This window comes from Nicotiana sylvestris, chromosome 1 (genome assembly GCF_000393655.2).
Source record: "Nicotiana sylvestris chromosome 1, ASM39365v2, whole genome shotgun sequence".
In the NCBI taxonomy this organism is placed as follows: Eukaryota; Viridiplantae; Streptophyta; class Magnoliopsida; order Solanales; family Solanaceae; genus Nicotiana; species Nicotiana sylvestris.
This window is the reverse complement of record NC_091057.1, coordinates 22256010-22283380: the sequence shown is the minus strand read 5'-3', so window position 1 is coordinate 22283380 and position 27371 is coordinate 22256010. Positions and strand designations below refer to the sequence as shown.

At 35.8% G+C, this 27371-nt stretch overlaps 1 protein-coding gene and 1 non-coding gene across 5 annotated transcripts; both read left to right on the top strand.

The window, feature by feature from the left end:
• The first annotated feature begins 3610 nt into the window (after positions 1–3610).
• Positions 3611–21040, top strand: LOC104248563 (actin-related protein 9). Of its 4 annotated transcripts, none has more exons than XR_011405991.1 (21): positions 3611–3699; positions 3779–3851; positions 3958–4067; positions 4493–4552; positions 4660–4725; positions 4951–5053; positions 5868–6082; positions 6351–6471; positions 11332–11396; positions 12998–13087; positions 13944–13994; positions 15919–16050; positions 16335–16424; positions 16899–16969; positions 17042–17205; positions 17284–17327; positions 17401–17450; positions 17735–17780; positions 18694–18744; positions 19708–19928; positions 20655–20766. XR_011405991.1 is itself a non-coding variant. In XM_009804846.2 (21 exons), exons 1-20 carry the CDS (start codon positions 3697–3699, stop codon positions 19849–19851), a joined length of 1746 nt encoding a protein of 581 aa, XP_009803148.1. In that variant the 5' UTR covers positions 3611–3696; the 3' UTR covers positions 19852–19854; positions 20655–21040. The 4 variants fall into 4 exon arrangements, 3 of the variants coding, with proteins under 3 accessions (XP_009803148.1, XP_009803147.1, XP_070026761.1); XM_009804846.2 differs by having other exon boundaries at positions 5871–6082; positions 19708–19854; positions 20655–21040; XM_009804845.2 differs by having other exon boundaries at positions 19708–19854; positions 20655–20788.
• Positions 21041–21920: 880 nt separating this feature from the next.
• On the top strand, positions 21921–22045 carry LOC138882016 (U11 spliceosomal RNA). The gene has a single exon (XR_011403478.1). It is a non-coding gene; the product is annotated as a U11 spliceosomal RNA (small nuclear RNA).
• Positions 22046–27371: the final 5326 nt, after the last annotated feature.

The following is a 27371-nucleotide window of genomic DNA, read 5'->3' as shown; positions in this document are numbered from 1 at the left end:
AATCATAAGGAATCCCGACAAGGGAACATGAGCAATATAACAACTTTCCAGCAAGGGAACAATGATATTTCAACAACATCCCGGCAAGGGAACAATAATATCAAAACAAACATTCCGGCAAGGGAACAATACTATCAAAACAAACATCCCGGCAAGGGATCATTAATATCAAACAAACATCCCGGTAAGGGAACAATGGTGATAATAACATATGAAGCGAAATAAACCACAACGGAGTCATAACAATTATAATACAAGACTCACGGACATGCTTGCCACCAATGTATAGATACTCGTCACCATGCCTATACGTCTTACTCCACAATTAATATGTAGCAAATAAGACACAACTCCTATCCCTCAAGCTAAGGTTAGACAAAACACTTACCTTGATACCGCGAACAAAATTCATGATTCAACTATAGCTTTACCCCTTGATTCCACCACCAATTCGCTCGTATCTAGTCACAAGTTACTTAATTACATAATAAACGCTAAATGAATCAACTCCAATGCATGAAAATGAGTTTTCTAAAGTTTTACCCAAAAGTCAAAAATCGCCCCGGGCTCACATGGTCAAAATCCGAGGTTCGAACCAAAACCCGATTACCCATTCCCCCACGAACCCAAATATATAATTTATTTTGAAAGCGGACCTCAAATTAAGGTCCAAATCTCCAATTTTTGAAAAAACTTAGGTTCTACCCAAAACACCCAATTTCCCCCATGAAAATCATTGATTTTGAGTTGAAATCATGTTAAAAGATGTTAATGATTGAAGGAAATGAGTTGAAATTAACTTACAATCAATTTGGAAGAAGAGTTGTTCTTGGAAAATCGCCCAAAGGTGTTTGTGTTTTGAAAAGATGTGAAAAATGAGTTTAAAATCGTCTAAGTATAAAAGTTGTAGGTCTCAGATGTGGGAATTGCGAACCCCGACCTCTTCTATGTTGGGAAATGCGAAACAGGGTTCACATTTGCGAACCCTTCAGGGAAGCTGGACTTTCGCATTTGCGAAAGGGACCCTCGCATTTGCGAGTTGGAAATTGCGAGAGGGGAGTCGCATTTGCGACTCAAGGCTGAAACATGACTAATCGCATTTGCGATCAAAGCCTCGCATTTGCGATCCAGCCTTCGCATTTGCGAGCCAGGCTTCGCAAATGCAAAGCCTGCAGACCTGATCATACCAGCAAAAATTTCTGCAACTTTCTATGTCTAAAAATCCACCCCGTGGCCTATCCAAAACTCATCCGAGCTCTCGGGGCTCCAAACCAAATATACACACAATCTCAAAAATATCTCACAGACTTATTCGTGTACTCATATCACCAAAATAACATCAGAAACCTCTTATTAAACCTCAATATCAATGAAATTTCTCAAAACTTCTTTAAACACCAAACTTTCCAATTAAGGTCCGAATCACGTCAAACGGACTCTGTTTCTTACCAAACTTCACAGAATTATCTTAAATCATATATAAGACCTGTACCGGGCACCGAAACCAAAATACGGGCCCGATACCAACACGTTCTAATCAAAATTCATTTCCAAATCATTTAAACAATTTCAGAAAACAATTTTCTCCAAAAATTCATTTCCCGGGCTTGGGACCTCCGAATTCGATTTCGGGCATACGCCCAAGTCCCATATTTTCCTACGGACCCTCCGGAACCGTCCAATCACGGGTCCGAATTCGTTTACCCAAAATATTGACCGAAGTCAAATTAATTCATTTTATAGTCAAAATTTATCATTTTTCATAGATTTTCATATTTAGGCTTTTCGGTTACGCGCCCTGACTACGCACGCAAATCGAGGTGATGCTAAAAGAGGGTTTTAAAGCATCGGAATGCAGAATTCCTTTTTAAAACAAGTGATGACCTCTCACACATTTATTTTCTTAGTTGTTGTTTAATAATTGGATATTTTTCAATATTCATAGGAAATAATTCAAATACAATATAAATATATATTATCGTGGGGATATTTTTTTTCTCAATTTCAACACTTTATGCAGCCCATTTGATATTACTTTTATTTTTCTTGGATTGGACATTATGGAGTGGTTATGTATTTCCAATACGGAGGATTCTTATGAAATTAATTTTATTAAACCTTCCTACATATTTAATCTATATCTATTTGTCTGTCTGTCTGTCTCTCTATCTGTCTCTCTGTCTGTCTATCTATCTATCTCTCTATCTATCTATCTGTCTATCTATCTGTCTGTCTCTCTGTCTCTCTCTCTCTCTCTCTCTCTCTCTCTCTCTCTCTATCTCTCTATCCCTCTCTCTATCGCTCTCTCTATCTATCGATCCCTCTATCTATCGATCCCTCTATGTGTCTGTCTGTCTGTCTGTCTGTCTGTCTCTCTGTCTCTCTGTCTGTCTCTCTGTCTCTCTCTCTCTATCTATCTATCTATCTATCTGTTTGTCTGTCTGTCTGTCTGTCTGTCTGTCTATCTGTCTATCTATCTGTCTCTCTCTCTATATCTATCTATCTATCTATCTATCTATCTATCTATCTATCTATCTATCTATCTATCTATCTATCTATCTATCTATCTATCTATCTATCTATCTATCTATCTATCTATCTATCTATCTATCTATCTATCTATCTACACTATCTATCTATCTACACTATCTACACTATCTACACATGAATACAATGTCGGTTTACAAAAATAACTTTATAACATTAAGCATAATAACCATAATAAAAGGACATAATCGATAGTTAATTTTCTCCATACGTATGTCAGTTTACAAAAATAACTTTATAATATTAAGCATAATAACTCACAATAAAAGGACATAACTGGTAGTTTTTCCGTAAAATGATCTCTTTTTAGGTTTTATCTGGATAAGAGTCTGTGTGAATAAATCTAATATAGATTTCTTAGATGACGCTGAAATTTATAGTGAAGCTTATTACACATATTGTAATACACCGTCCTAAGGAAAATGAAGGGTCGTTTGTCATATGAGAGTCAAATTTTCCAATATACCACTGGCTAACTAACTTGCCTCATTTTTTATTTTTATTTTTTCGCCTCATTAAGAATTATGTCTCATATATACGATTGAAGGAAAGTAAATATCTTTTGGTTTTTGGAGCTTAAACAGATTTTAGGTGCCATCATTCTAGTATATTCATCCATATTAAAGTTAGCGTACTTTGGTTGTTGGAATGACCTTTGTGATATTAATTATATTCTTTATTAAGAAGATAAGCTCAATTTCAGGAATCATATAGGATTTTTAACGTGTAGTATTATGTCCTAAAATTAATAAGATTACATGGCTAATATCAAAATTTTCAATTATATTCTTTTATTATGGGTTATTATATTTAATGTTATATGGTTATTTTTGTAATCCGACATTATATTCACGCCTTTGTATTTAATGTTATATTCAAAATTTTTAATTATATTCTTTTATTATGAATTATTATATTTAATGTTATATGGTTATTTTTGTAAACCGACATTATATTCACGCCTTTGTAATAGTAATAATATAGATAGAATCTCGCACAGAGTCAAAATCAATTTATAGAGAAGGGTGGAGCAATTCAATTTGAGTCAATTTCAAGGACTATATATAAGGCAACCCGCTTAACTTCTCGTTTTCTTCTTCAGTTCAGTAGCTCCTGCTCCCTCGGCACCAACATAAGCTTCTTTTCGCCATGGTACTCACTTTCTCCATTGCTAAACACACACACACACATAAAAAAATCTAACAATTTTCGTTAATGGCATGGTACACAGGATTACATGAAAACAGTAGTCCCTACGAACCTCTTTACCGAGCGTGGCTCCAATATCGTCGTCATTAATCCAGGTTCTAAAAACCCTAACTCCTCTCAATTTTGACCTTTTGTGTGTGTTAATTAATTGCTTAATCAGTTGGTAAATTATGTCGAAAAAAATTTGCACTGTAAATTTAGGTTCCGCAAATATCAGAATTGGATTGGCTAATCAGGATACTCCATTCAATATACCTCATTGCATTTCCCGTCGCACTACTCAATTACCTAAACGACATGTTCAAGATCAAGTAAGGCCAAATTTTGAATTTTTATACTCGCTCTATCCTATTTTATGGGACATATTTTCCTTTTTTTAGTTCATCCATAAAAGAATGACACGGTGCCATATTTGAAAATAATTTAACTTTAAAATTTTCATTTTACTGTTACGAAGATGATTTACGGGCATACAAATGTTTATGACTTGTTATGACTTTTTTTTTCTCTTGAAACTCCGTGCCTAATCGGACAGTGCCACATAATTGGGACGGAGAGAGGAGTTTTAAAAAGTTCTAACTAAAGTTTGCAATTTCTTATGATTTTTCTCTAACTTGAGCTTGATTTTAATTTATTTTTATTTTTTATTCAGATTTCAAGTTTGTAATTTTATGTGATTATTTTGTTTTGATGATATCTTTTTTGAAAGTGTTTTTTTTTTTTTTTTGGTGTTTAGATGGTGAATTCTCAGGTTACAACTGCACAACATATGGAGCGGGAAAGAGCGTATGACATGGTTTGTACATGAATTATTAGTAAACAATGTTCAATTTGATTTGTTTCTCTGAATTTGAAAAACAGAAGTTTAATCATTTGTGTGAGCATGAACCTTTTAATCATCAGATTGCTTCGCTGTTGAGAATTCCGTTCTTGGATGAGGAGGTAGCTAACAGTTCTTATCCACGCAAGGTACCTGGGAGAATTCTTTATGCTTTTTAAATATAATGCGAAATTTGTCTTTTGGATTCTGTGAGATCTTCATGTACATGTGTGATGAGAGCTAGTTGTTTGAGCTATGGAAACTCGATTTTTTCGGGAACAATTTCTTGGAATCGAAACTTGTGCAACTAAAGTATCTATAGTCATGCTTTTCCAAATATATCTATTGACAGTCTTTTGTGTGTATCTCTACAGATGGGACGTGTGGATGCATATCCTCCGCAGAATAACACGAAAGAGCCAGAGTTCACTTGGACTGATGTTTTAGAAAAAAATGTCCCTCATTCTTCAACAAAGGGTGAGAACTGTAACCTGTTCATTCTTGAGTGAAACATTATCATATTGACAATTTCGTTTAGGTTTGGCTCTTGTGCTCTCGATGCTGAATGTTAGTGTTGTATAGTTTTGTTATAAACCAATTATGATATGTACAGATTCACAAATCTTTGTGTTGCATTTGATTACTCTTTGGGGTCTACATACATAGCCTGCTCGTTCTTCTTTGCTTGCTAGTGATGTCCTAGCCAGTTAGCTGATTGGCAAGTAGCCCTATGTTTCAGTTGGCATGACAATATTCACTGCTGTTAATGTCTAAAGCAGCCGAGTCGTGCCTTCTGAATAATACTGCATAAGCTGCTGTGGCTGTTCTAATACCTTAGTATGTATGGCAGATCTTTCTGCATTTAACTATTATCTGATATTCCTCTGTCAAGCTTCTTGGATGAACATTATGATAAGGATATTGTATGACAGTCCTGTTTTAAAATTTATTTGTCTTTTTGCATAGTTGATTACCTAATCTTAAATTGTGGACTTGAAAATGTTGTTTTTCTTTTCGACATTTTGTTCTGAATACTAAGGACTCTTGTTTGATTATATCTCTACTGGAAATTTAGGTTTTATCAGTTCTGTTATTAAAACATTCAATGCTTATACTCAGTGGGAAGACTTCTAATTGATCAGAACGTCCATGTCGGAGAGATGATACTTTCTTATTAGTTCAGCTTTTCTTTGATTTTTAATAGTAGACGATACAAGAGCATGCTAAATTTGCTTATTATGTTAGTTTTTTTCTCTTTATTTCAAGAATGAGTAATTATGTTTAGCTGTAGCAGTAGAAGCCGAACCAAACGAGGGTGGTACCAGCGAGGACCCCACTCTGAAGGAAAGCAAGATTAAGGTTGAATCTAATTCCAGTGAACGTAAATATAGAGAGTACATATGTGGAGAGGAAGCTCTACGAATATCCCCAACTGAACCATATTGCTTGCGCCGTCCTATACGCCGAGGTCATCTTAATATATCTCAACATTACCCTACGCAGCAGGTAATATCTTGTTTCAAAGTTTCCTTTCGATGCACGAAAAATTTGATGTACATCTGTTTCTTCCCGTTGTTACTCACAAGTTAGTAATTTTACTTTTGAAATTAATGTTTTTGGATTGTGAATTCCATGTTTTGCATTGAGCATTGACATTTCTTTGGAAATGTTGTTTATTGATTTTCCAGTAAAGGTATATCAATGTAACTTGTTCATATTAACTAGAGTTCCAGTGTTCATTATTTATAATATAATAGTTGGGGAAATCTTTTAGGTTCTTGAAGACCTGCATACCATCTGGGATTGGATTTTGCTTGAGAAATTGCATATTCCTCATAGCATGAGAAACATGTATTCTGCAATCCTTGTTCTTCCAGAGACATTCGACAGTCGTGGTACATGTACTTTATTTTTTCCCTATTTATTCTTTTCTGTGTCTGAAACATAACTTTGGTAAATTTATCTTTAGGCTAGAATGTTGTTATTCTGGTTAAGTTTGCAATATTTGGGAGATAAATGAAAAGGTGCATACTCCACTAGATCTTGGAATTAAGCTGCTCATAGGCTAGCTAAGTTTGCTATTTCTCTTCTGCATGAGGTCTCTCTTGGGAGCATTCTCCCGGGGTTGGTTTATTAATGCCATTGTGTCATCTGTACACTTGTTTTCATTCATGAAGAAATGTGAAGTTTCAGTGTTCTACGGAAAAAAAATTCTCCACTAACTAAATTATCAAGAGAGATATTTGAGTGTGTGACAGTATGATTACCCAGCTGCTCCAGCCTTAGTGGGCAGGGATACCCCACGTTTGTCCTTGTGTGCTGTAGTGGGCTACCTGGTGGATTAGTTAAGGTTTTCTCAAGTTGGCCAACACCACCATAATATAAATAAAGAATGTGACAGTGTATCCTCTTACTCATGCACCGACCTGTTGGACTGAGAAATGAGGACAGTCAATTTAGTTGACAATAGATCGAGCTGAATCCAAAGAGCTGTTCTGGTCTAGTTGCGTCTGATTTTAGAAACAGGGAAGGTAAGGCAAAGGAAGGCAGAAGTATTAAAAGAGAGAATCAAAGAGGAAAGGGAAATTATAATTAGTTGGCTCGAAAGAAAATTATATCTCCATTTTCTTTCCTATTCATATTGTTAACACCAAACAACGAAATGGAAATATCCATTTTCTTTCCTTTTCCTTTCTCTTGTCTTCCCTATTTTTCCTAGCATTGAAATTTCCTTGCCACTCCTAATGCCGAAGATAGTGACCCATCATAAAAAGGTCTCTCGAAGTAACTTCACTACTCACCCATTACGAGGAATTTGAAATGGAAAAACCAGAATTCCGAACAAGAGCTTTGAAAGTGGGTGTTGTCAACCATGGAGATGCCCAACATTTGATGAAGAGGAAATTTCCCTACCGCTTCCTCAGATTGTCATTTAATTTCTTTGGCAAGATTTCTTAGGTATTGCTTTGTCACGACCCTATACCCGGACCTGGTTGTGATGGCGCCTCTCATGAAGACAAGGCCAACCGACACTTACCCATTTCAGTTTTTAAGCAATTAAACAACAAGAATTAAACCTTAAACTCAATAAAATCCCAAATAATAAGAAGTTAACCGTACAGTTTGCGGAAATAAAACCCAACACAGCCCGACATCGGGGTGTCACTAGTCATGAGCATCTATCAATTCTAACACAAGTCTGATAAAGTCTACAAAGCTATTACAAAGTCACTGACAAGGGAAAAGAAAGGAGATAAGGGGGAGAAAACACGGGACTGCGGACGCCAAACAACCACCTCGTGAACTTCGAAGTCTGCCGGGAGCTCTCAACTCTCGCTAGCAGGATCAACAATGCATGAATCTGCACACGGGGTGCAGGAAGTAAAGTGAGTACTCCAACTCAGTGAGTAATAACCATAAATAAAGACTGAGAAATATGAAATCACGTAAGACACATTACAGGTTATAATGAAGCAGTAAAACAGTGAATCGGTAAAGATATGTGAAAAATCATTTTAGTCCAGTTTAAACTTCAGGAAATACCTTTTCAACAATTAAACAGGTAAATGACAGACAAATAAGAAAGATAAACACATAAAGGTTCGCCCCTCGGGCACAATGTCAACAAATCCGCCCCTCGGGCAATATCTCATAATAATACCAGCCCCTCGGGCAATATCTCACATCACAATGGGTACCTGCACTCACTGGGGGTGTGCAGACTCTTGGAGGGGCCCCTTACGGCCTAAGCACAATATCAAGCCATCTCGTGGCCTAATCACATAGGCTCTCGGCCTCATATCAACAAGCCACCTCTTGGCGTACAAATTTAGGCCCTTGTCCTCATAATCATAATCAGCGTATCACCGCTGCGGTGTGCAGCCCGACCCAAAAGTATCCTCACAACACAGGCCCTCGGCCTTACTCAGTCAAAATCACATAAGCCACTCGGGCAACAGTAAAACATGATGCTCAGCGCAAAATAGTATTTGAAATATCATTTGATATATTAAAACAGAGTAAACATGGCTGAGTTATGAAAACAGTAAAATATAGCATGACTGAGTTCAAGTATAAAGTCAAAACAGTGAGGAATATCAATAAAAATCCCCTAAGGGTTCAAATAGTTGGCACGAAGCTCAAATATGGCACAACCCAAAACATGATGATAACAAATAGATTTTAGTCAAATACGCGGTTAAATAGTCATTCGGGACGGACTAAGTCACAATCCCCAACAGTGCACGACCCCACGCTCGTCATCAAGCGTGTGCGTCACCTCAATATAGTACCAGCGTATCACCGCTGCGGTGTGCAGCCCGACCCAAAAGTATCCTCACAACACAGGCCCTCAGCCTTACTCAGTCAAAATCACATAAGCCACTCGGGCAACAGTAAAACATGATGTTCAACCCAAAATATTATTTGAAATATCATTTGATATATTAAAACAGAGTAAACATGGATGAGTTATGAAAATAGTAAAATATAACATGACTGAGTTCAAGTATAAAGTCAAAACAGTGAGGAATATCAATAAAAATCCCCTAAGGGTTCAAATAGTTGGCACGAAGCCCAAATATGGCACAACCCAAAACATGATGATAGCAAATAGATTTCAGTCAAATACGCGGTAAAATAGTTATTCGGGACGGACTAAGTCACAATCCCCAACAGTGCACGACCCCACGCTCGTCATCAAGCGTGTGCGTCACCTCAATATAGCACCACGATGTGCAATCCGGGGTTTCATACCCTCAGGACATCATTTACGATCATTACTCACCTCGATCCGGTCCAAACTCTAGCCCGCGATGCCTTTTCCCTCACGAATCAACCTCCGGATGCTCCAAATCTCTCCACAATCAGTAGATAATCATTAAAATATGCTAAGGGAACAAAGCCCACTCGAAAATATCCAATTTACATAAAAAATTCCGAAATTGCTCAAATCCGGCCCCCGGGCCCACGTCTCGGAATCCGACAAAAATCACACAATATAATTCTCATCCTCCCACGAGTCTATACATATCAAGAACATCAAAATCGGACCTCAAATGGCCCCTCAAATCCCCACTCAAAGGTCCCTTAATCTCAAGCCCTAATTACCCATTTTTGCTACTGATTTTCCATAGATTTCAAGCTTACAAATGTTAAAATTCATCGTAGAAACAAGTTTAGGGTCCAAATATCTTACCTCCATGAAATCCTCTTGAATTCCCTCTTCAATTAGCTCTCCAAAGCTTTAGCCCGAATGAAATATGGTGAAAACCCACTCAAAATCGCGAAGGGAACCTTTTTATACTTTCTGACCCAGGCATTTTCCCATCTGCGGTCAATCCACCGCATCTGCGGTCCAAGAGCCGCTTCTGCGGTTTTTCACTTATTCCAACTTTCCGCATCTGCAATGCTATCTCCGCACCCGCGCCACCGCAGGTGCGGTTACCCAACCGCTTCTGCGGTCACAACCTACCTCACCTTCTTCTGCTTCTGCGGCCTTCTACCTCGCATTTGCTGCATCGCACCTGCGGTCCCCAATCTGCAAGTGCGGAAACAACAGAAGCAGAAAATCTGCAGCTCACCAAAATTCCAAACTTCTCCGTCAACCATCCGAAATCACCCCGACCTCGACCAAAAGCACAAACATATCCCATAACCTTGTTCGAACTTATACCAATCTTCAAAACACTTCAAATAACATCGAATCAACCAAAACACATCGGATTCGCCCTAAGCTTCCAAAATCTTCCGAATTACGCTTTCGATCAAAAAGTATATCAAACCACGTCCGAATGACCTGAAATTTTGCACACACATCCCAAATGCCACAACGGAACTACTGCAACTTCTGGAATTCCATTCCGACCCCTATATCAAAATCTCACCTATCAGCCGGAAAACTCCAAAATCTAAATTCGCCAATTCAAGCCTAAACCTTCCACGGACCTCCAAAATGCATTCCGATCACGCTCCTAAGTCCCAAATCACCTAACGGAGCTAACCAAATCATGAAAATTCCTATTCGAGATCATATACCAACAAGTCAAATCTTGGTCGAACCTTTCAAATTTCAAGCTTCAAATTGAGAAATGTTATTCCAAATTCATTCCGATTACCCTGAAAACCAAAACCAACGATTTACATAAGTCATAATACATCACACGGGGCAAGGCAAGTCATGCCCAAGAACTGGCGAGCAAAGTGCAAAAGCTCAAAACGACCGGTCGGGTCGTTACATGCTTGTACGTGACTAATCTTCAGATTGATGGACCCAGGCTGGACTTCAGCAGTAACAACATTTTAAAAAATTTTAATTTCATCAAATTGAATAAAGAAGAAGAATAAGACTTTAATTTCATGTCAATCTTTGCTAACTTGCCTCTGCTGGAGGTGTCAAAAATGTTTCTGCATTTTAGTTTCTTCGCCTGGAAATATTTTCAAATTTCAGCACCTTCAATGACTCGTCAATCAAACCATCCATTATCCTCTTAGTACATTCACAAGGAATCTAGTCGCTAACTGGTCACTGGATCTTTTATGTTTTATATCTTGCTTGCTTTGTGTCCATTTCCTTGAGAGTGCTCTGTCTTTCATAAAAGCTCACTGGAGGCTTCCTAGATCCATGCCCAACAAAGTAAAAGAGGTGTCAAAGACTGTAGACTATATAAGATGTTTCTGATCTGTTATGTCGCTTTAACATATGATCACACCATTTCTTCTTTGACATAACACTTCTTTGTTGTTTATGCAAGCAGAAATTAAAGAAATGCTTTCTATCGTGTTGCGTGACTTGAGCTTCAGCTCAGCAGTAGTCCACCAGGTGATGTTATGTTCCTGAACTTTTTAATTTTAAAATAAAATGATTCCATGTACACAAGTCAGATCTAAACCTTCATTCTTGCTTGAAATATACGCATAAATAGTTTAAATACCGACCTTTTATTTACCCGTGCAGAACTCTTTTACTACCGTCCTACATGACATTGCTTCTTCATTCTATTTCTAGGAAGATCTGGTAAACTTGTCCTTTGCATTTTAAACAACACAAAATCCACTTTTTTAAATTAAAAATGCTATTAGAACACTTGTGTGTATAGGTACGTATCGTCACAAAGTGCCATTTAGTAGCTCTAATCGTAGAAGACCTTACATATTACTACCTTAATTGCAATTTTCTAGATAGGCTTGCTGCACTTTCTAAATGGGAGTTACGTCTGGCTTTAAGGGAAATTAAGCTACTATTTAGAAGTTGTTTTTGGGCTATTTAATATCAATCAAAGTTAATACATCCAATTTTCCTTTTCTTTAACCTTTCTTAAAAAAAAATCCAACTTTTCTTTAAATAGGAGACATGATTTAGTCATGTCCTGTATCGCCCTAAAGATGAACCGGTCTGTAGGTATGAAACTATGGTGAATGAAGGCGTTATAAGGGGGCGAGGTAGACCTAAACTCACACGGAAAAAAATTGTCTCGAAGACCTACAAATCCTTAGAATCAATGCAGATTTAACTAAAGATAGGGCACAATGGAAGAAAAAGATCGCTCTTTGTAGTAGTAAAACTTATTTTCACTACTATTATTTTATTTTGGCATGATTATAATATGAGTTGAGCTTGAAGAAAGAATTGAGGATTCATATCGCCGACCCCAACTTTGTTTGGGAGTGAGGCGTAGTTGTTGTTGTTATCTTGTACCATGGGATTGGTAAGATTAAATAGTTTCTAAAATAGAGTAATGTGTCATTCTTTTTGCGACAGACTAAAGGAAAGTGTGTCACATCTCACATAAAATGGGACAGAGGGAGCCATTTTTAGTATTAAGAATTGCTTTTGTTTCAAATAAATTTATGTCTTCCAAATTAACAAGAAGACAAGGCTTGCTTTTCGGATAGCTTTATTAATTTTCGAAGTCCATTACTCATGTGACGATTTGAAAACCTGGATCTTTCATGGTTATGAAAGTTTTGGTTGCACAACTATAATTGCAGAGGTTAGAAACTTTCTTTATTTTTATTTACGAAGGTAATTTTACACATGTTAGAAACTTTTCTGGAGTTCCTATTTCATCTGTCTTTTTGGATCGTGGAGACTCTCTTACCATCCATTGTAAAAAGTTTCCTATTTCGTCTGTCTTTTTGGATCGTGGAGACTCTCTTACCTTCCATTGTCCTTATTGATGAAATATTCTTATTTACCCGAGGGCTAATGAAGAAACGTTCGGGAAGATGGGGATGTTAAAGGGTTTGGTGAAATGTGGAAAACTTTATTCTTGAATATGTAGTCACCTGCTCTTGGAAATGTAGACTACTGAAACAACTATAAAGAAGTGCTAACTGTACCTTGTGTAATCAAACAGTAGGGATGAAAATGTAGGTTAAATCATTTTGTTATTCATGTTCTGTTTAAATTGGTTGAACCAGGAAGGTCTTGCTGCAGTTTTTGGAAATGGTTTATCAACGGCATGCATTGTCAATATTGGTGCTCAAGTGACATCTGTTATCTGTGTTGAGGTATGGTCGTTTTATTTCTGCCTGCTATATAGTTGGAAAGTAGCACTTAAGACCCCCTTTTCTATTACGGCTTTGTTTTATAGCACCCCAGTATCAAAAACGGGATCCAGGATAAGGATTCTAGTGACTTTGATACTGCAAGAGTTTTTTCTGTGTGTGTGTGTGAGAGAGAGTGAGAGTGGTGGTGGTGGGGGGGGGATGGGTTATATGACATGATAACATTCTGAAAATAATTCTTGTTACTAAGGTGTTATATTAATGATAACTTTCCTCTTTATTTTATAATAGATTTCCCAAACTACTCTTGGCTGTGGTTTCACTGGATAGTAGGCGGGGACAGTGAGAATCTTGTTAACCCCCATTCATGCGCTTGTCTTCATGTGCTTGTCCAAATATGACAAGTCATGATTAATAATTAAAAAGAGGAAATTGACATGTCATGATTAATACATCCAACACCATCAATGCTAGTGACGCACACCCAAGTATAACCAAATTTCTTATTATCCATAGTCTCGATACTAGGTTAAATTATACAAATGAATTGGGATTGCGAGATAGCTATTCTATCATTGCGATGATATCTTTCAGTAGAATCATTGCTTCACTGTGATTACTGCTTCAACATGAGTCCTTGCACTTGAGCAAAAATATCAGGGGCAACCACGCCTTAGTTTCCCCAAATACTTTGCGAATGACATACAGTTTATACATGTGCTGTTACTTAAATCATGAAGCGGAGAGAATCCTGTGACATTCTTATGCTTTTTAACAAAGACCATCCTGAAAGTTTCTATTTGACCAATTTTGATCGTCCATGTGTCTCGTTATGTTAATAGTTGATGCTGTTGGACAGGATGGAGTGACTATACCCACGACACAGATATCTTTACGTTTCGGCGGAGAGGTGAGAATTCTGTGGAAACTATGGATATAATTCTTTGTATCTTTTATGCTTGCTTATACTAGAAAGTTATTTTCACTTCTATTCTTGGAGAAGTCGTCTGATTTTTTTATTAGGGTAAACCATATAATTGACAAAGAACTTGTTAAATGAAGTTTTTGTTGATTAGTTTTGTTGTCAATAGGCTGCTTATGCTTGATAAACTCAAGAGGGCAGAGAAAATAAACTGAGCTCAAAGATCAAGAATCTCAGGGTACCTTAAAATTACTGACTTCAACATACGTGTTTTATCCTTGTTCAATCAGTCAATCGATTATGCCCTATGTCACAGGACTCTTCAAAAATGTTCGGGCGCGTGTCAATCCTCTAAAAGTAGTGCAGTTTTGAAGGATCCGGTATGAATGCGGCAACATTTTTGGAGAGTTCGAGCAACATAAATTATGCCTCAATGCCAAACTAGTTAGGCTTATGTTTATGAATTCCTTATACCCATTCCTCTCTCTTTGGACCCTTTTATTCCAATACTAAATTGTTCATCTTGTAAAGCAAATTAGGGGTTCTCAAACCTAGATATTATCTAAATCTCACACGTATCCCTATACTTGCATACAAGTCTCTGACCAGATAACGAAAAGTTCAGACATATACTGTACTAATATGTAACTGTAACAACAATAACAAAAAACTCCAACTAATTGGTATCACCTATATGGATCCTTTGCTTCCATTCTGTTATGTTCTTAGACAAGTCTATATTGATACCGAGAGATTGTAGGTCTACAAAGGACATGGACAAACTATTTCAAGCAGCATCAGTTTATCCTCTGTGTGTTACTTGTATCTTTTGTCAGATTTGATTATTTTTAATTACTCTTGTCCAATTCTGTATGATTGTGTGTCTATCTTAACATTTGTATTTCTCCAACACCTAAATGACATTGTTGGTATCATAATAATTCTATACTATTTGTCTTTCACTTTGTTAGGCATCTTTTTATCCCAGAGTTGCTCCCATAGCAATCTTCCTTTTCAACCATCTCATTTTAGTTTAATGTGTTACATCGTTATCTATCATGCTATTCTCGTAGAAGATTGAGTGCATTTAAATATTACAGTCTCGTCCAATCTCACTTCACCTGCAATGTTACTATAGGGTTTTAAAACTGCAGTACATTTATTCTGTCTTGTATCTACATATCCATAAATTTTTACTCTCCAAATTGCTTCTCCATGGTTGATTATTCCAACTTCTGGTTGGCTCATTTGCTAGTTTCATCTGCAAATCTCATGTACCATGAAACCTCGATATGTATGCTATTGGTTAACTCATCCATAACTAGGGTTCTACGGGCTCAAGGCGATTCCTAGTGTAAAGTATAAACTCACGGTCATATGATTCCTTTGTATCTCCTTTCACAATTCTCACACTTGTAACCGCTCTCTCATACATACATATCCTTAGTGAGATATAAATATTTTTTATGCGTTTCTTTCTTCTATGCGCTCACCAAAAGGACTGTCAGTTTGCACCTCCTCATTTCACCATCTAGGTCTGTAGACCTACCTCGGATATTTGTTTAATAAAAAAGAGGTTGCTTGTTGAACCGTCATTCTTTTCTTCCGGAGTCGAGAACCAGCTGACACAACAATAAAGCAAGTCATAATCTCTTCGATCCCTTCATTTATGTGCCAAAATAGACAGAGAGATTTGGTAGGAAAATGGAATAAGTACTTTTTTCTGTTTGATGTATCATAATCAATGGGAGTAGGAAAGCTCTAATGATTTTTTTGGAAAAACCTGTGTCTCTATTTTCGAGCTTAAAGCAATGTATTCAGTTCACTCTTCAATTTTTTTCTCAATGATATTTTAATTGGCTTTTGTCTTTCTTAATGAAAATAATTTCTTATTCTTTTTGAATTATAACAGGATATATCAAGATGCCTTCTCTGGACGCAGAGGCATCATCAAACATGGCCACCAATTCGGACTGATGCCCTGTCAAAGCCTGTAGATTTGCTAATGCTTAACAGGCTTAAGGAGTCCTACTGTCAGATCAAAGTGGGTTTCCTTTTTTTTTTTTTTTTTTTTTTTTGGGAAATATAAACTCAAGGTTTTTAACATTTTTATGCTATTAAGGTATAGCCCATTACTGGATATTCCTCGCGTTGGTAATCAAAGTATGAAGCGGGGAATGTATATCCAGAAATGTCTTCTGCTGAACAGAGACGATTAGTGGATGATCTTTAGTCTATTTTAATCTTACCACCATTTATAATAACCCTAGTTATGAATTGATGCATCCGCCAGGAAGGCCTAAATGTTTAATTTATTCCTCTGTCCAGGAGGGGGAAGTAGAAGCTGTTGCTATGGTACAATCATATGAAGATGGAGTGCCGCCTGGATCTCATAAGACAAGGCTGACTGCTCTTAATGTATTCATTTTAACTTCAAAATACTCCTGTTATATATTTTGCTTTTGTTGAATATGATGTGTGTTTGATGCCTTTTCTTTTACTTTCACATTCTAACTTCCGGAAATAGGTTCTGCTTATGCCTCATAACTTTCTGGAACAAGAGTTTCAATTGCAATAGATTGCATGTTTATTGCTAACAAGGGAGTGCAGCTAGTGCTTTTTTTGTCATGGTAATTCAAAGAAAATTGAAAAATTATATCATGACATGCTTTTGCAATTTAAGCTAGGATTTCACGTGAAAAATTGGGACGCACTTTTGCTGTTGATTATGAGATCCATGTTAACCATTGGCCAAAGTGCAATCTTTTACAGTGTATCAAATTCCATCTGTATTTCAATATAAAGAGGAAGATTTGGTACTTGCCGCTGATGACCCGTTGAAACGATGAGGTGTGATATTAAGTGTTTTTGTCTGATAGTTTGTTATTACAGGTTCCTCCAATGGGTTTATTTTACCCAACGCTTTTGGTTCCAGACATCTATCCTCCGCCACCACGTTCTTGGTAAGTTAAGTACATATGATATCACTAAATCCTTTCTCCCTCCTTCTATGCTCAATAATTCCATCTAAATAGGTTTAATGATTATGATGATATGCTTGAGGACACATGGCACATGGACTTCCCTGGTGGTAGTGCATTTCCGATGTGGGAGAGCTACCCAATTTTTCAAACAAAGCCAAAGAAAGAAGATAATATTGGTCTAGCTGAAGCTATTACAAAGAGCATTCTTTTGACAGGTGATTATGGAAATATCTTCTATAATGTGGTAGAATTTGAATATACAGTTCCTGAACCTTGTTTTATACAATTGACAGGGCGTATTGACCTGCAGAGAAAATTGTTTTGCAGCATGCAACTGGTTAGTTATTTCAACACTCAACCTAGACTTCTTTTGCCGTGGTTCGAAAACATGACATTTTTCGATTCTCCAGATTGGTGGAGCTGCACTGAGTGACGGTCTCATTCCTGCTGTGGAGGAAAGGTTTGTTTCAAGTCCAGTTTTGCTTAAACATTAAAGGGAAAAAGAAACAATGGCCCTGTTACTAGAAATTGGACATAATAATATATACATATAATTAATGAATATGTCACCCTCGGTTTGGAAGAATGTTAAATCATAACTAGATGACTGCATTTTGGTATATTATCAGGTAAGTGTTCACAAGTAGAATATAGTTCACAATTTCCTAAGCTATGGCTAATTACTTCAGGGGATCACTAGTTTGCTTTGGTGCTCTTATGGTAACTGTTTTCTTTCTTATGCAGAGTATTACATGCAATCCCTTCACATGAAGCAATTGATACTGTGGAGGTGAGTTTTGAGCTTCTGAATTCTGATTATTTTCTATTCTAGTTGTTCTTTCTTCTGTATGCATTTCTGAACAATCTTGTGGACCTTTATCTTCTCTTTGTGAGATACATGTGTCAGCTTCTTCATTTGACCAAATAGACTTTATATCAGTCCTCCCCCCATTATCATCCTGAAGTTTCATTATGTGTTTGGCCTTCTCAAAAGTATCCTGCAGATGATTAAGTTGTTTTAGCATGCCGAGGACAATAAATGGGGAAAACGGATGGAAAAGGGAAAGGAGAAGTGAAAACGAATATATGATAATTCCATGACATTTTCTTAGGAAGCATGGTATGAAATGCGATTTTAGCCTATTTAGAGCCCGCTGAGGCCAGTTGACCGAAAGTAGCTAAAAAGCATCAACTATTAATAAGCAGCACTTGTGCATTTGGATAAAAGTGCTTAAACTGATCTTAAGCAATTGATGTGTTTGGTGAAAAGGGATGATAAACACTTTTTTCAGTTAAAATGACTTAAATCTTTTGAAAGTTGTTTAAATGAAAACAGGGTTGGTTATTGAAAGATTCTCTGCAAATTGATATAAATTATTTTGTGATAAATACAGTAGGACGTTAGTGCAAAAAGGAGAAGGATGAACGGTGAAAAAATGGAACGGAGAGGGAGTTAGAAGTTTTGTTTAAAAGGGTATTGCGGGGATTTAAAATTGTTGGTGTACAATTTAAATTGGAACGTGTGCGGGTAAATATTGAATAAGTGCAATAGAAACTATTATGTATGTATGTATGTCCATCTTTTTTTTTTGGATTCACACTGTCCTTGTTGACTTTCGTCATTCTGTTTTCTTATTTTCCCCCCTCTTTCTATAGTAAGTTTCTGACAGGAATTTGCAATTTACATTTTGTGTACATATTAGGTCTTGCAATCAAGAACGAATCCAGCTTTTGTGTCATGGAAAGGCGGAGCAGTGAGTAGATGCTATTTTTATAAGAAGTTCTGCTTTATGTTCATCACACTATTTTTTAGTTGCTAAATCATACCATTCTGGTAATATGGCTGTGATACAATTATGAACCTTGTATAATAAGGTGAGTTGTAAGGAGATGATAAATAATACGAAACTGGCCTCCACACTGCAGTAATCAAATAAGAAAAAGGAGTTATGAATAATACTTCGTCCATTTCAAGTTATGTGGCATAGTTTGACTGGGTACAAAGTTTATGAAAGATTTTTGGAACTTATAATTTTAAATATGCCATTAGATTTCTGTGGCTATAAAAGCATACCATTGTGGGTAAAATAGGAAGTTTAACAATAAATTATTTCTAATTATAGACAGGTGTCTCTCCTTTTGTAATAGACTAAATAGGAAATAGTGCCACATAAAAATATAACGTAGGGAGTGGTATCTATTGTAGCATTACCTGATGGTGTGTCTTTGCCACCAAGGAAATAAAAGGTCACTGAAGAGTATTTCTCTTAACGAGTAATGAAGCTGTTAATTGCATCAATTGACCTGTATTACTCCAGCTATATAGTTTAAAGAACAATTGATGCTACGGACATTGAAACTACTCTGGTGCATAATTTATTAATAATATCTCTCAGTTCAAGATTAGGAGCCTTAGAGGGACAAGCATTGTATTGTGTCATCCTCTGTGCTTTTAACTGTAGTTCCTTAAAATAACTCAGTAGTACAATATTATAATTAGTGGAATTCTTCTTTTCGAATGACCACCAGTTTAATTGTCTTCGTTATGTCCAGCAAGCTAAAAAATATATAGCACACAAAAAATGAAACGAATTTCTTTTAATCATGCATAAGGTGACACCTGTTCAACCAAATCCCAGTATCATACTTCATTTTAAGTGTGATTGAGGACTCCTTAAAGTTAGTTTCACTTTTACCGTCTAAATATTTCTTTGCAGATCCTCGGCATTCTTGATATTAGTAGGGATGCATGGATTCATCGAGAGGACTGGATTAAAAATGGGATCCACATTCGCAGTGGGAGAAAGTACAAGGATTCATATTATCTTCAAGCACAGGCAATGTGTTATATAAATTCATGATAGGTATAAATGAGTGTTGCTCATCCCGTAGTATATTCAGTTGAGACTACATCACAGTTTAATAAAAATCTCTGCAGGTATTATGTGTTGGCTTTTCTTTTTCTTCTCTTTCTTTCTCTCTCTCTCTCTCTCTCAGATTGAATGGGATGGGCAAAGAGAATGGGAAGGGGGCAGAAATTGATCTAGAAATGATGAGGCTATGGGAGGGTAGGATTATTATCTTGTCAAAACATGATTCTTGTCCTTGCCATCTGGTTTTGTCTTGTTCTTGATATATTGCTGGGGTTGTGATGATATGCTTTCATATTGTGGCAATTATTTTGAGAGATCATAATCGGAAGTATAAAAAATAAGCAAGTTTTGGTCATCATAATTTTGTGTCATGCACATGTATCCGGAATTTTTGGAGATAGAAGGAGTACTCGACTGACACATTTAGAAAACATGATCACATTTATGTACATTATTATTTCAATAAAAACAAGTATGCAGTAGATAGTTTTTTTAGGTACTTAATGTTTGATATCCTCTTCTGCTTCTTCATCTTGCTTTTCCTTGTTTGGATTTTGGATGCTCTTAAAAGTTCTTAGAGGTGGTTTACACCTTGCTTCTCATATAAAATGAAAATGAAGAGAGAGAAAGAGAGAGTTGGTCATGTAAACATCAAGCTACTGGGTCAGATATGTCGAATACACGCCTACTGGGTCATACAGTAGTAGCCTTTGAAAAGTGTGCATGGTTTCTGTAGGTTGTGTGATGTTATTGCTTATTAACATTTCTTTCTCAATTCCTTTATTGTTCAGCTTCCTGCAGGGTTATGAGATTGAGAAGACGGAAACTGGGGCTTGAGGGCCACATTTTCTTCGGTCTTTGTGGCTTCTATTGAAGACAGAGGAACTGAGCGCTTGACTCCTCCCTCCCGACTCATTCAATTAATGTTTGTTATCATCTCATTCTGGAGTACATAGTAGCACTTGTGAAAGAGGACATCGACAGTCCTGAAAATCAGTCAAGACAAGTTAAGAGTCCAATCTGGAGTACATTCTGGGTAACTAAGTCACTGTAACGGGTAATTTAAATCTTGTTAACCATTGTTTTCTAGTAGTTGACATATTGAGCCTATTGCCGAACTCAATGTCATTCAACTGAATATCAATTTGATAAATGATTCAAAATCCTATTAGTTGCACGTCGTTGTTCATGCTAGTTACTATGTACCATTGCTGTTCTGCAGCCGACATATTCACTCACTCCATCCAGATTTGTTTTCCAATTCCCTTTTTTAATCAACCTTTTGACTTTCAACATATTTTTAATTACTAGTCCAGCAAATATATTAAAGGGAAAATTATGTGTCACAACAAACATTTATACCGTATTTATCGTTCGTAGCTATACTTTCGGTAAATTTACCATTCATAGCTTATTTGAATTTTATAACAAATTCATGAAATAAGAGATTAAATGTTTTGATCTTAGTTGGTTAAAGAACAAGTTTAGTCAGCGGAGGTCTTGAGTTCGACTTTCAACATCTTATTTCTTGTATTTATGTATTTCTCCTTAGTTGTATTTGTTGCGTGAACGAATACAGTCAATACATCAATTGTATCCTTTGTATACATCCCCGTATACAGTTGATACAATTGTATCCTTTGTATACAAGAATGTATCATTCGTGCAACGAATACAATTGCGTGAACAAATAGAGTTGATACACTTTGTATTCGTTGCGCGAACAAATACAATTAACACATGCTGTATTCGCTGAGCATTTGAATACAAGTGATACAAATTAGTAACAATTGAATAGTATCTACGAATAGTAATTGAGAAAATTATAATTTTACTAGGATCTAAACTATAATGGTCTGTGAAAATTCCTCTATATTAAATGTCGTGCTCTATCAACTGATTTCACATAAAATGCAGCGGAAAGAAACCAAAACTGCTTGACTTGAAAAGAAGAGAAGAAAAGGAAAAGTCTCAAGTTATCCCACATCGTTAACTTAGTAAGTATAAAAGCCACGAGGTGAGTATTAAAAGGGAAGAGTGAAGAACGTTGTAAACTTAAAAAGGGTCGGTTGGCTAAATATGCCACACTCGCCCGAGTGGTGAGTGCCGTATGGATATCAAGACATATGGCCGACATAATTTGTGGAATTCTCATAGGGTTGGCTCGCTGGCCGACCCTCCATTGCTTCTCTCTTAAATTTTAGTACGTTGTTTTGTTTACTATATTAAAAATATATTTTTATTTAATTATTATATTAAATTAAAAGAAAGATAATATTTTTTTGTTATTTACTTATTTCTTAAATTATTTTTCAAGACTTTTAGAAATACTATTATTATTGTAGGTAATATTTTGAAAATATACTTTATTTTCTTAAAGTCAAAAAGTAAACGGAGGGAGGGGAACAAGCGCTCCTTTGTGTGAAATATGACTCTTTCGTCTAATGAGCTTTTCTTGAACTTTATTACTAAAATTTCTGATGAGTTCTGTGCTACTTTGTGTAAAATATTATGTAACTATCAAGTGATACTGTATAGAAGTCCGCCACTTATTTTTTAGTCTTATTTTCTTATATTTAGAATATTTTATAAACTTTATTTTTTTTATTAATGCGATTAATTATAGTCATATAAGTAAATAATTTTACATCATAAATTTATTAAGTGTCTTTTTTGTTAAATTGCAGTATATAGAATGGGACGAAAGCAGTTACCAAACGGACAAAAGCAGTTAGCAAATGTCTCGTGTTTTCATTTGCCTAACGTAGCTCAAACTTGAAGTATCACTGAGGAGAATTTAAATTATAGTTCAACGTTTAGGAGTAAATTTGTTTTTTTTTTTTTTTTGAAATATTGTGATATGTGGAATTCATTTAAGTCATGATGCAGCTCCATTAAAATTAAAGATAAATATACAAAGGAGAATTAACTAATAATAAGGGTGTGAATAACCGCAAAGTATAGTTAAATTAACAATAAATACACAAAGGAGAATTTTTAATGCAAGCGCCAAACATCCGACCAAAAGTACGTAGATTTAAGAAAGCATTCTTATTTTTTGTGAGAGATTCTTAAATTTATTTTATAAAATTTGTACACTAACAAAAAATATGCTTTCTAAGCAACAAATTAATCATTTAAGACAAAAATAACAAGTTAAAAAAAAATATATATATAGAACGAAGAATACAAAGAATAAAGTGGTGGATTATCGGATGTTGAGGTCCAGAACTCAAACTGAAAATTTTGATTTGGCTATCATCACGAACAAAAAAAGGAAATGAACGTACATAACATAATAGTTTAAGTTTTGAGTATTACTATTGTTAAAATTATTTATACCTTCTAATCAATTTAAACAATAACTGCAGTCCATTTTATTAAGTAGTACTCATCGGTGAATATCTAAAATAAATGACAAATAACCCAATATAATATGTTGAATTATACTAGAAAGAAATCGGTGCATGAATACTTTTGTCTTCATACTATTTCAGAGAAGATTGTAAAAGAAATTCATTATGTTGACGATATATATAACTTAATTCCTATATAAAAGGATAAAGTTAAAATTAAAGAGTGAAATAAATGTAGTAATTAATGAGCTTAGAAAATTATCCTAATTTATGAATTTATTGGTATAAAATAACCTCAATTAAATAACAAAACGTAACACTTTTATTTAAAAAATTATTTATATAATAATAATAATAATTTAAAGTAAATTTAGGATCTTCAAATTTTGGGGGCCTAAGGCAATTGTATCAGTGGCCTTAGAGCCGCTCCTGGACTTCTTCATGGTAGTTTTACTTGGTCTTATTAGTGTCTTCTTGTGAGTTTATATATATATATATATATATATATATATATATATATATATATATATATATTAAAGGAGATGAATGTAAAATCATAAAAGGTCCATATTTGCCCCTCAACTTTATGAAAAGGTTTATATATACCCTTTGTCAGAAGTTTGGCTCATTTCGAACCTAGCCATTATAATCTTAGCTCAAATATACCTTTATGATCAAATGGCAGCCACGACGGATAATTTATCCATTCAGAAATGGACATGTGGCCTTTTAAAATAATACCAACCCATTTAATTTGAACCCAATCGGATATGATAACCCATCCATACCCGACCCATTTAATTTAACCCTTTTTCTTTTAACACTCGAAAATTAACTCGACCACCTTTAATCTCTGACCAATCTCGACCACCATGTCACACCAAAGAAAATTGAACTTTCTGTTGTTTCTATTTCTCATTTCTTTCTTATTCTACTCTGTTTTACTTTTTAACCCATTTTTATTAACATAAAAAAAGTATACTAAATAAGTTGTCGGCTAGGTGATGAATCCCATTTTACCTAGTAATTCATATACTAATAGCTAAAATTATAGTAGCTAAATGAAGCTATTTTGCCTGTATAAGTTGACGGAAGCTGTGTTGATTTGATAGTTGTAGACTCGTGGGGTGGTTCTTCAATTTCCGAAAAAAAATACCGAAGAGTATATGGTCAGCACCACCGTCGTTGCTGCCTTTTTTACCATCGCTATTGGAGGTTTTAAAAGGTGTGTTACTTGTTGTAGACTTGTAGGTAGTTGTCCGTTTGCCAGAAAAGTTGTCGGAGTCAGAAAAGCAAGAAATCAGAGAAGTTAAAGACTTCTTTATTTTATAAGGCGACGTGTCCATTTCTGAATGAATAAATGTTAAGAGATACCAATGTAATAGTGAAGAGAAGCAGTATATTTTGCTTGTGATTGACATGGTAGTTAGTGGTTAGGCAGCTAAAGGTTGACAACTGTGTTTAATTATTAGTAGTTAGTGATAGATTAAGTATGAGTTAGTAGTTGTATAAATACATTGGGAAATTGATAAAATAGTAGACAGTTTCATTTCCATACACTGCATTCATTTCTCTTCTTCCACAGAAGCTCTCAAGGAGCTCCAATGGCTAATTTCTGCCTCAGCTCCCATGGATTTTAGCATGGTATCAGAGCAACTGATTCTGGTGTTTTACCTGTTTTCCAAGCTAATTACACAAGGTACCCTGTAAATCTCAACGTATTCGAGTTGGTTTCTAGCTATAGCGGCGGAAAAACTCACATACATGCATCTCTGTTCATGAACTCGAATGACACTCCTGGTTCACTACTCGTACCTATTAAGCTCACCGGATCGGAAAATTATGATTTATGGAGTAGATCGATGAAAATTGCTCTCTAAGCTAAGAGGAAGCTAGGGTTCGTGCTAGGTACCTGTAAGAAGGAACTGCTTGAAGATGAGTTGCACGAGCAATGGGAAACATGCAATGCAACAGTCCTTTCATGGATCATCAACACAGTTTCTGAAGGTCTACTCAGGGAAATCGTGTATGCCTCAGATTCCTACATCGTGTGGAAGGACCTTAAGGAGCAATTTGACAAGGTCAATCACATGAGGATTTTTCAAGTACACCGTCAAATAGCCAATTACTCACAAGGTACGAACTCTGTTTCAATATATTTTACCAAATTGAAGGACTTCTGGGCTGAATATAATGCCATGGTACCGCCTCCTGGTTGTAACTGTGCAAAATCTAAGGAATCAGTAGAACATTTTCATCACCACAGGTTATTATAATTTTTAAGTGGACTAAATGACTCGTAAGACCAAGCTAGGAGACAGATTCTATTGAAATTGACCCTTCCTACAATTAACCAAGCCTATGCTATGATAATTGAAGATGAGAGTCAACACTTAGTTGGTCTAAACACAGTCACAGCAACATAGATCCTTTAGCTATGCATTTAACTTGTGGACAACCTTATAAAGGTAAGAGACATTTTTCGCAGTGTGAGTATTGCAATATAAAAGGCCATAGCAAGAAAAATTATTACAAATTGGTTGGGTATCCTCCTGATTTTAAGTCTAAGAGGAATTTAAAGCCTGATTTTGGAGGATTTGGAAGCCAAATTAATCATGGTGGACAGACTGGATATGGTAAACAACCCTTCAATGTTGTCAACAATGTGACTAGAAATGTTGACATACAACTATCATAGATGCATTATAAAAACCCAGGACCAACTGAAGTCAAGACTCAGTATTTTATTGAAGAACAATATAAACAGATCCTCAATTTGCTAAGCAATGATGTTGGAGAAGAGCAAGCAATGAGGCAAACCACATCAATGTAGCAGGTAATGCAATTTGTATGATGTCTAAGGTATCAAGTGATGATGAATGGATAGTTGATTATGGAGCTACTCATCATGTAGCTTCTAAGAAAAGTCTGATAAATAGTGATCGTAGTTAACAAATATCTGGTAATAGTAAAGTACATTTACCCACATGAGATAGGGTAGATATCACTCATATTGGCTGTGCATCCTTGTTTGGTAACACAACTGTGAGCAATGTGTTGGTTGTCCCTGATTTCAAGTTTAATTTGCTATAAGTCTCCAAATTGACCAAAGAATTGTCATGCTCAGTTAATTTTTTATCTTGCTTCTATATCTTTCAGGAGCTTTGGAGTGGCAGGGTGAAGGGGATTGGTAGGCAAAGAGGAGATTTGTACATATACAAAGATGCAAATATTAGTAAGCAGGGCACGCAACATCCAATAACATCAATAGTTCAAAAAAGGACAGCAACTTATGGCATGACAGGCTTGGACATCCATTTGCACCAGTGATGAAGTCTATGAAGTTTTTACATGATCATGTAAATAGTTCACAATTGAATAAGTGCATGATTTCCCTTTAGCAAAGCAAGCTAGATTGATGTTTCCAGTAGTAATTCTAGAGCTGATGCACCATTTTACATTGTAAATATAGATTTTTGTCCCCTATAAAACTGCTACTTTTGACAACAAATATTATTTTTTGACTGTTGTGGATGATCACAGTAGGTATACATGGATCTATTTGTTGCAACTTAAATTTGAAGCTATTATGGCCATTAAGTCTTTCTTCTCCATGGTAAAAACACAGTTTGGGGTCATGGTTAAGGTTTTTAGGACAGACAATGGCACTGCATTTTTAGCTCACAGTGTAACACTTTACTTCAGGATTTAGGCATACTTCATCAGAGTAGCTGTATTCACACACCCCAACAGAATGGGGTGGTTGAAAGAAATCATAGGCACATCTTCAATATAGCTAGGGCACTTAGATTTCAATCCAAAGTGCCAATCAGATATTGGGGCATGTGTATCAAGACTGCAGTTTACCTTATGAACATGCTTCATTCTATTTCAATTGGCAATAAAAGTCCCTATGAGTTATTGTTCAAAAGGCAGGAAATACTACATTATTTAAGAGTATTTGGATGTTTGTATTTTGCAACTACAGTTCCTAAAAGAAGACAAGTTTGAAAAAAGAGCAAAGCCAATTGCTCTTATGGGATACTTAGAGTTGCAGAAATGCTACATCCTCTTAGATCTCAAAACAAACCAGTTGTTTGCCAGCAGAAGATGAATTTCCCTTTGCTATTGCATACTCAAAGAAACAATCTA

Bases quoted from the DNA above. Each gene is read 5' to 3' on its own strand.
- LOC104248563 (XM_009804845.2), top strand. The intron at 13,088-13,943 runs GTATGGTCGTTT...GCTGTTGGACAG, and splicing joins CATCTGTTATCTGTGTTGAG to GATGGAGTGACTATACCCAC. The intron at 18,745-19,707 runs GTGAGTAGATGC...ATTTCTTTGCAG, and splicing joins TGTCATGGAAAGGCGGAGCA to ATCCTCGGCATTCTTGATAT.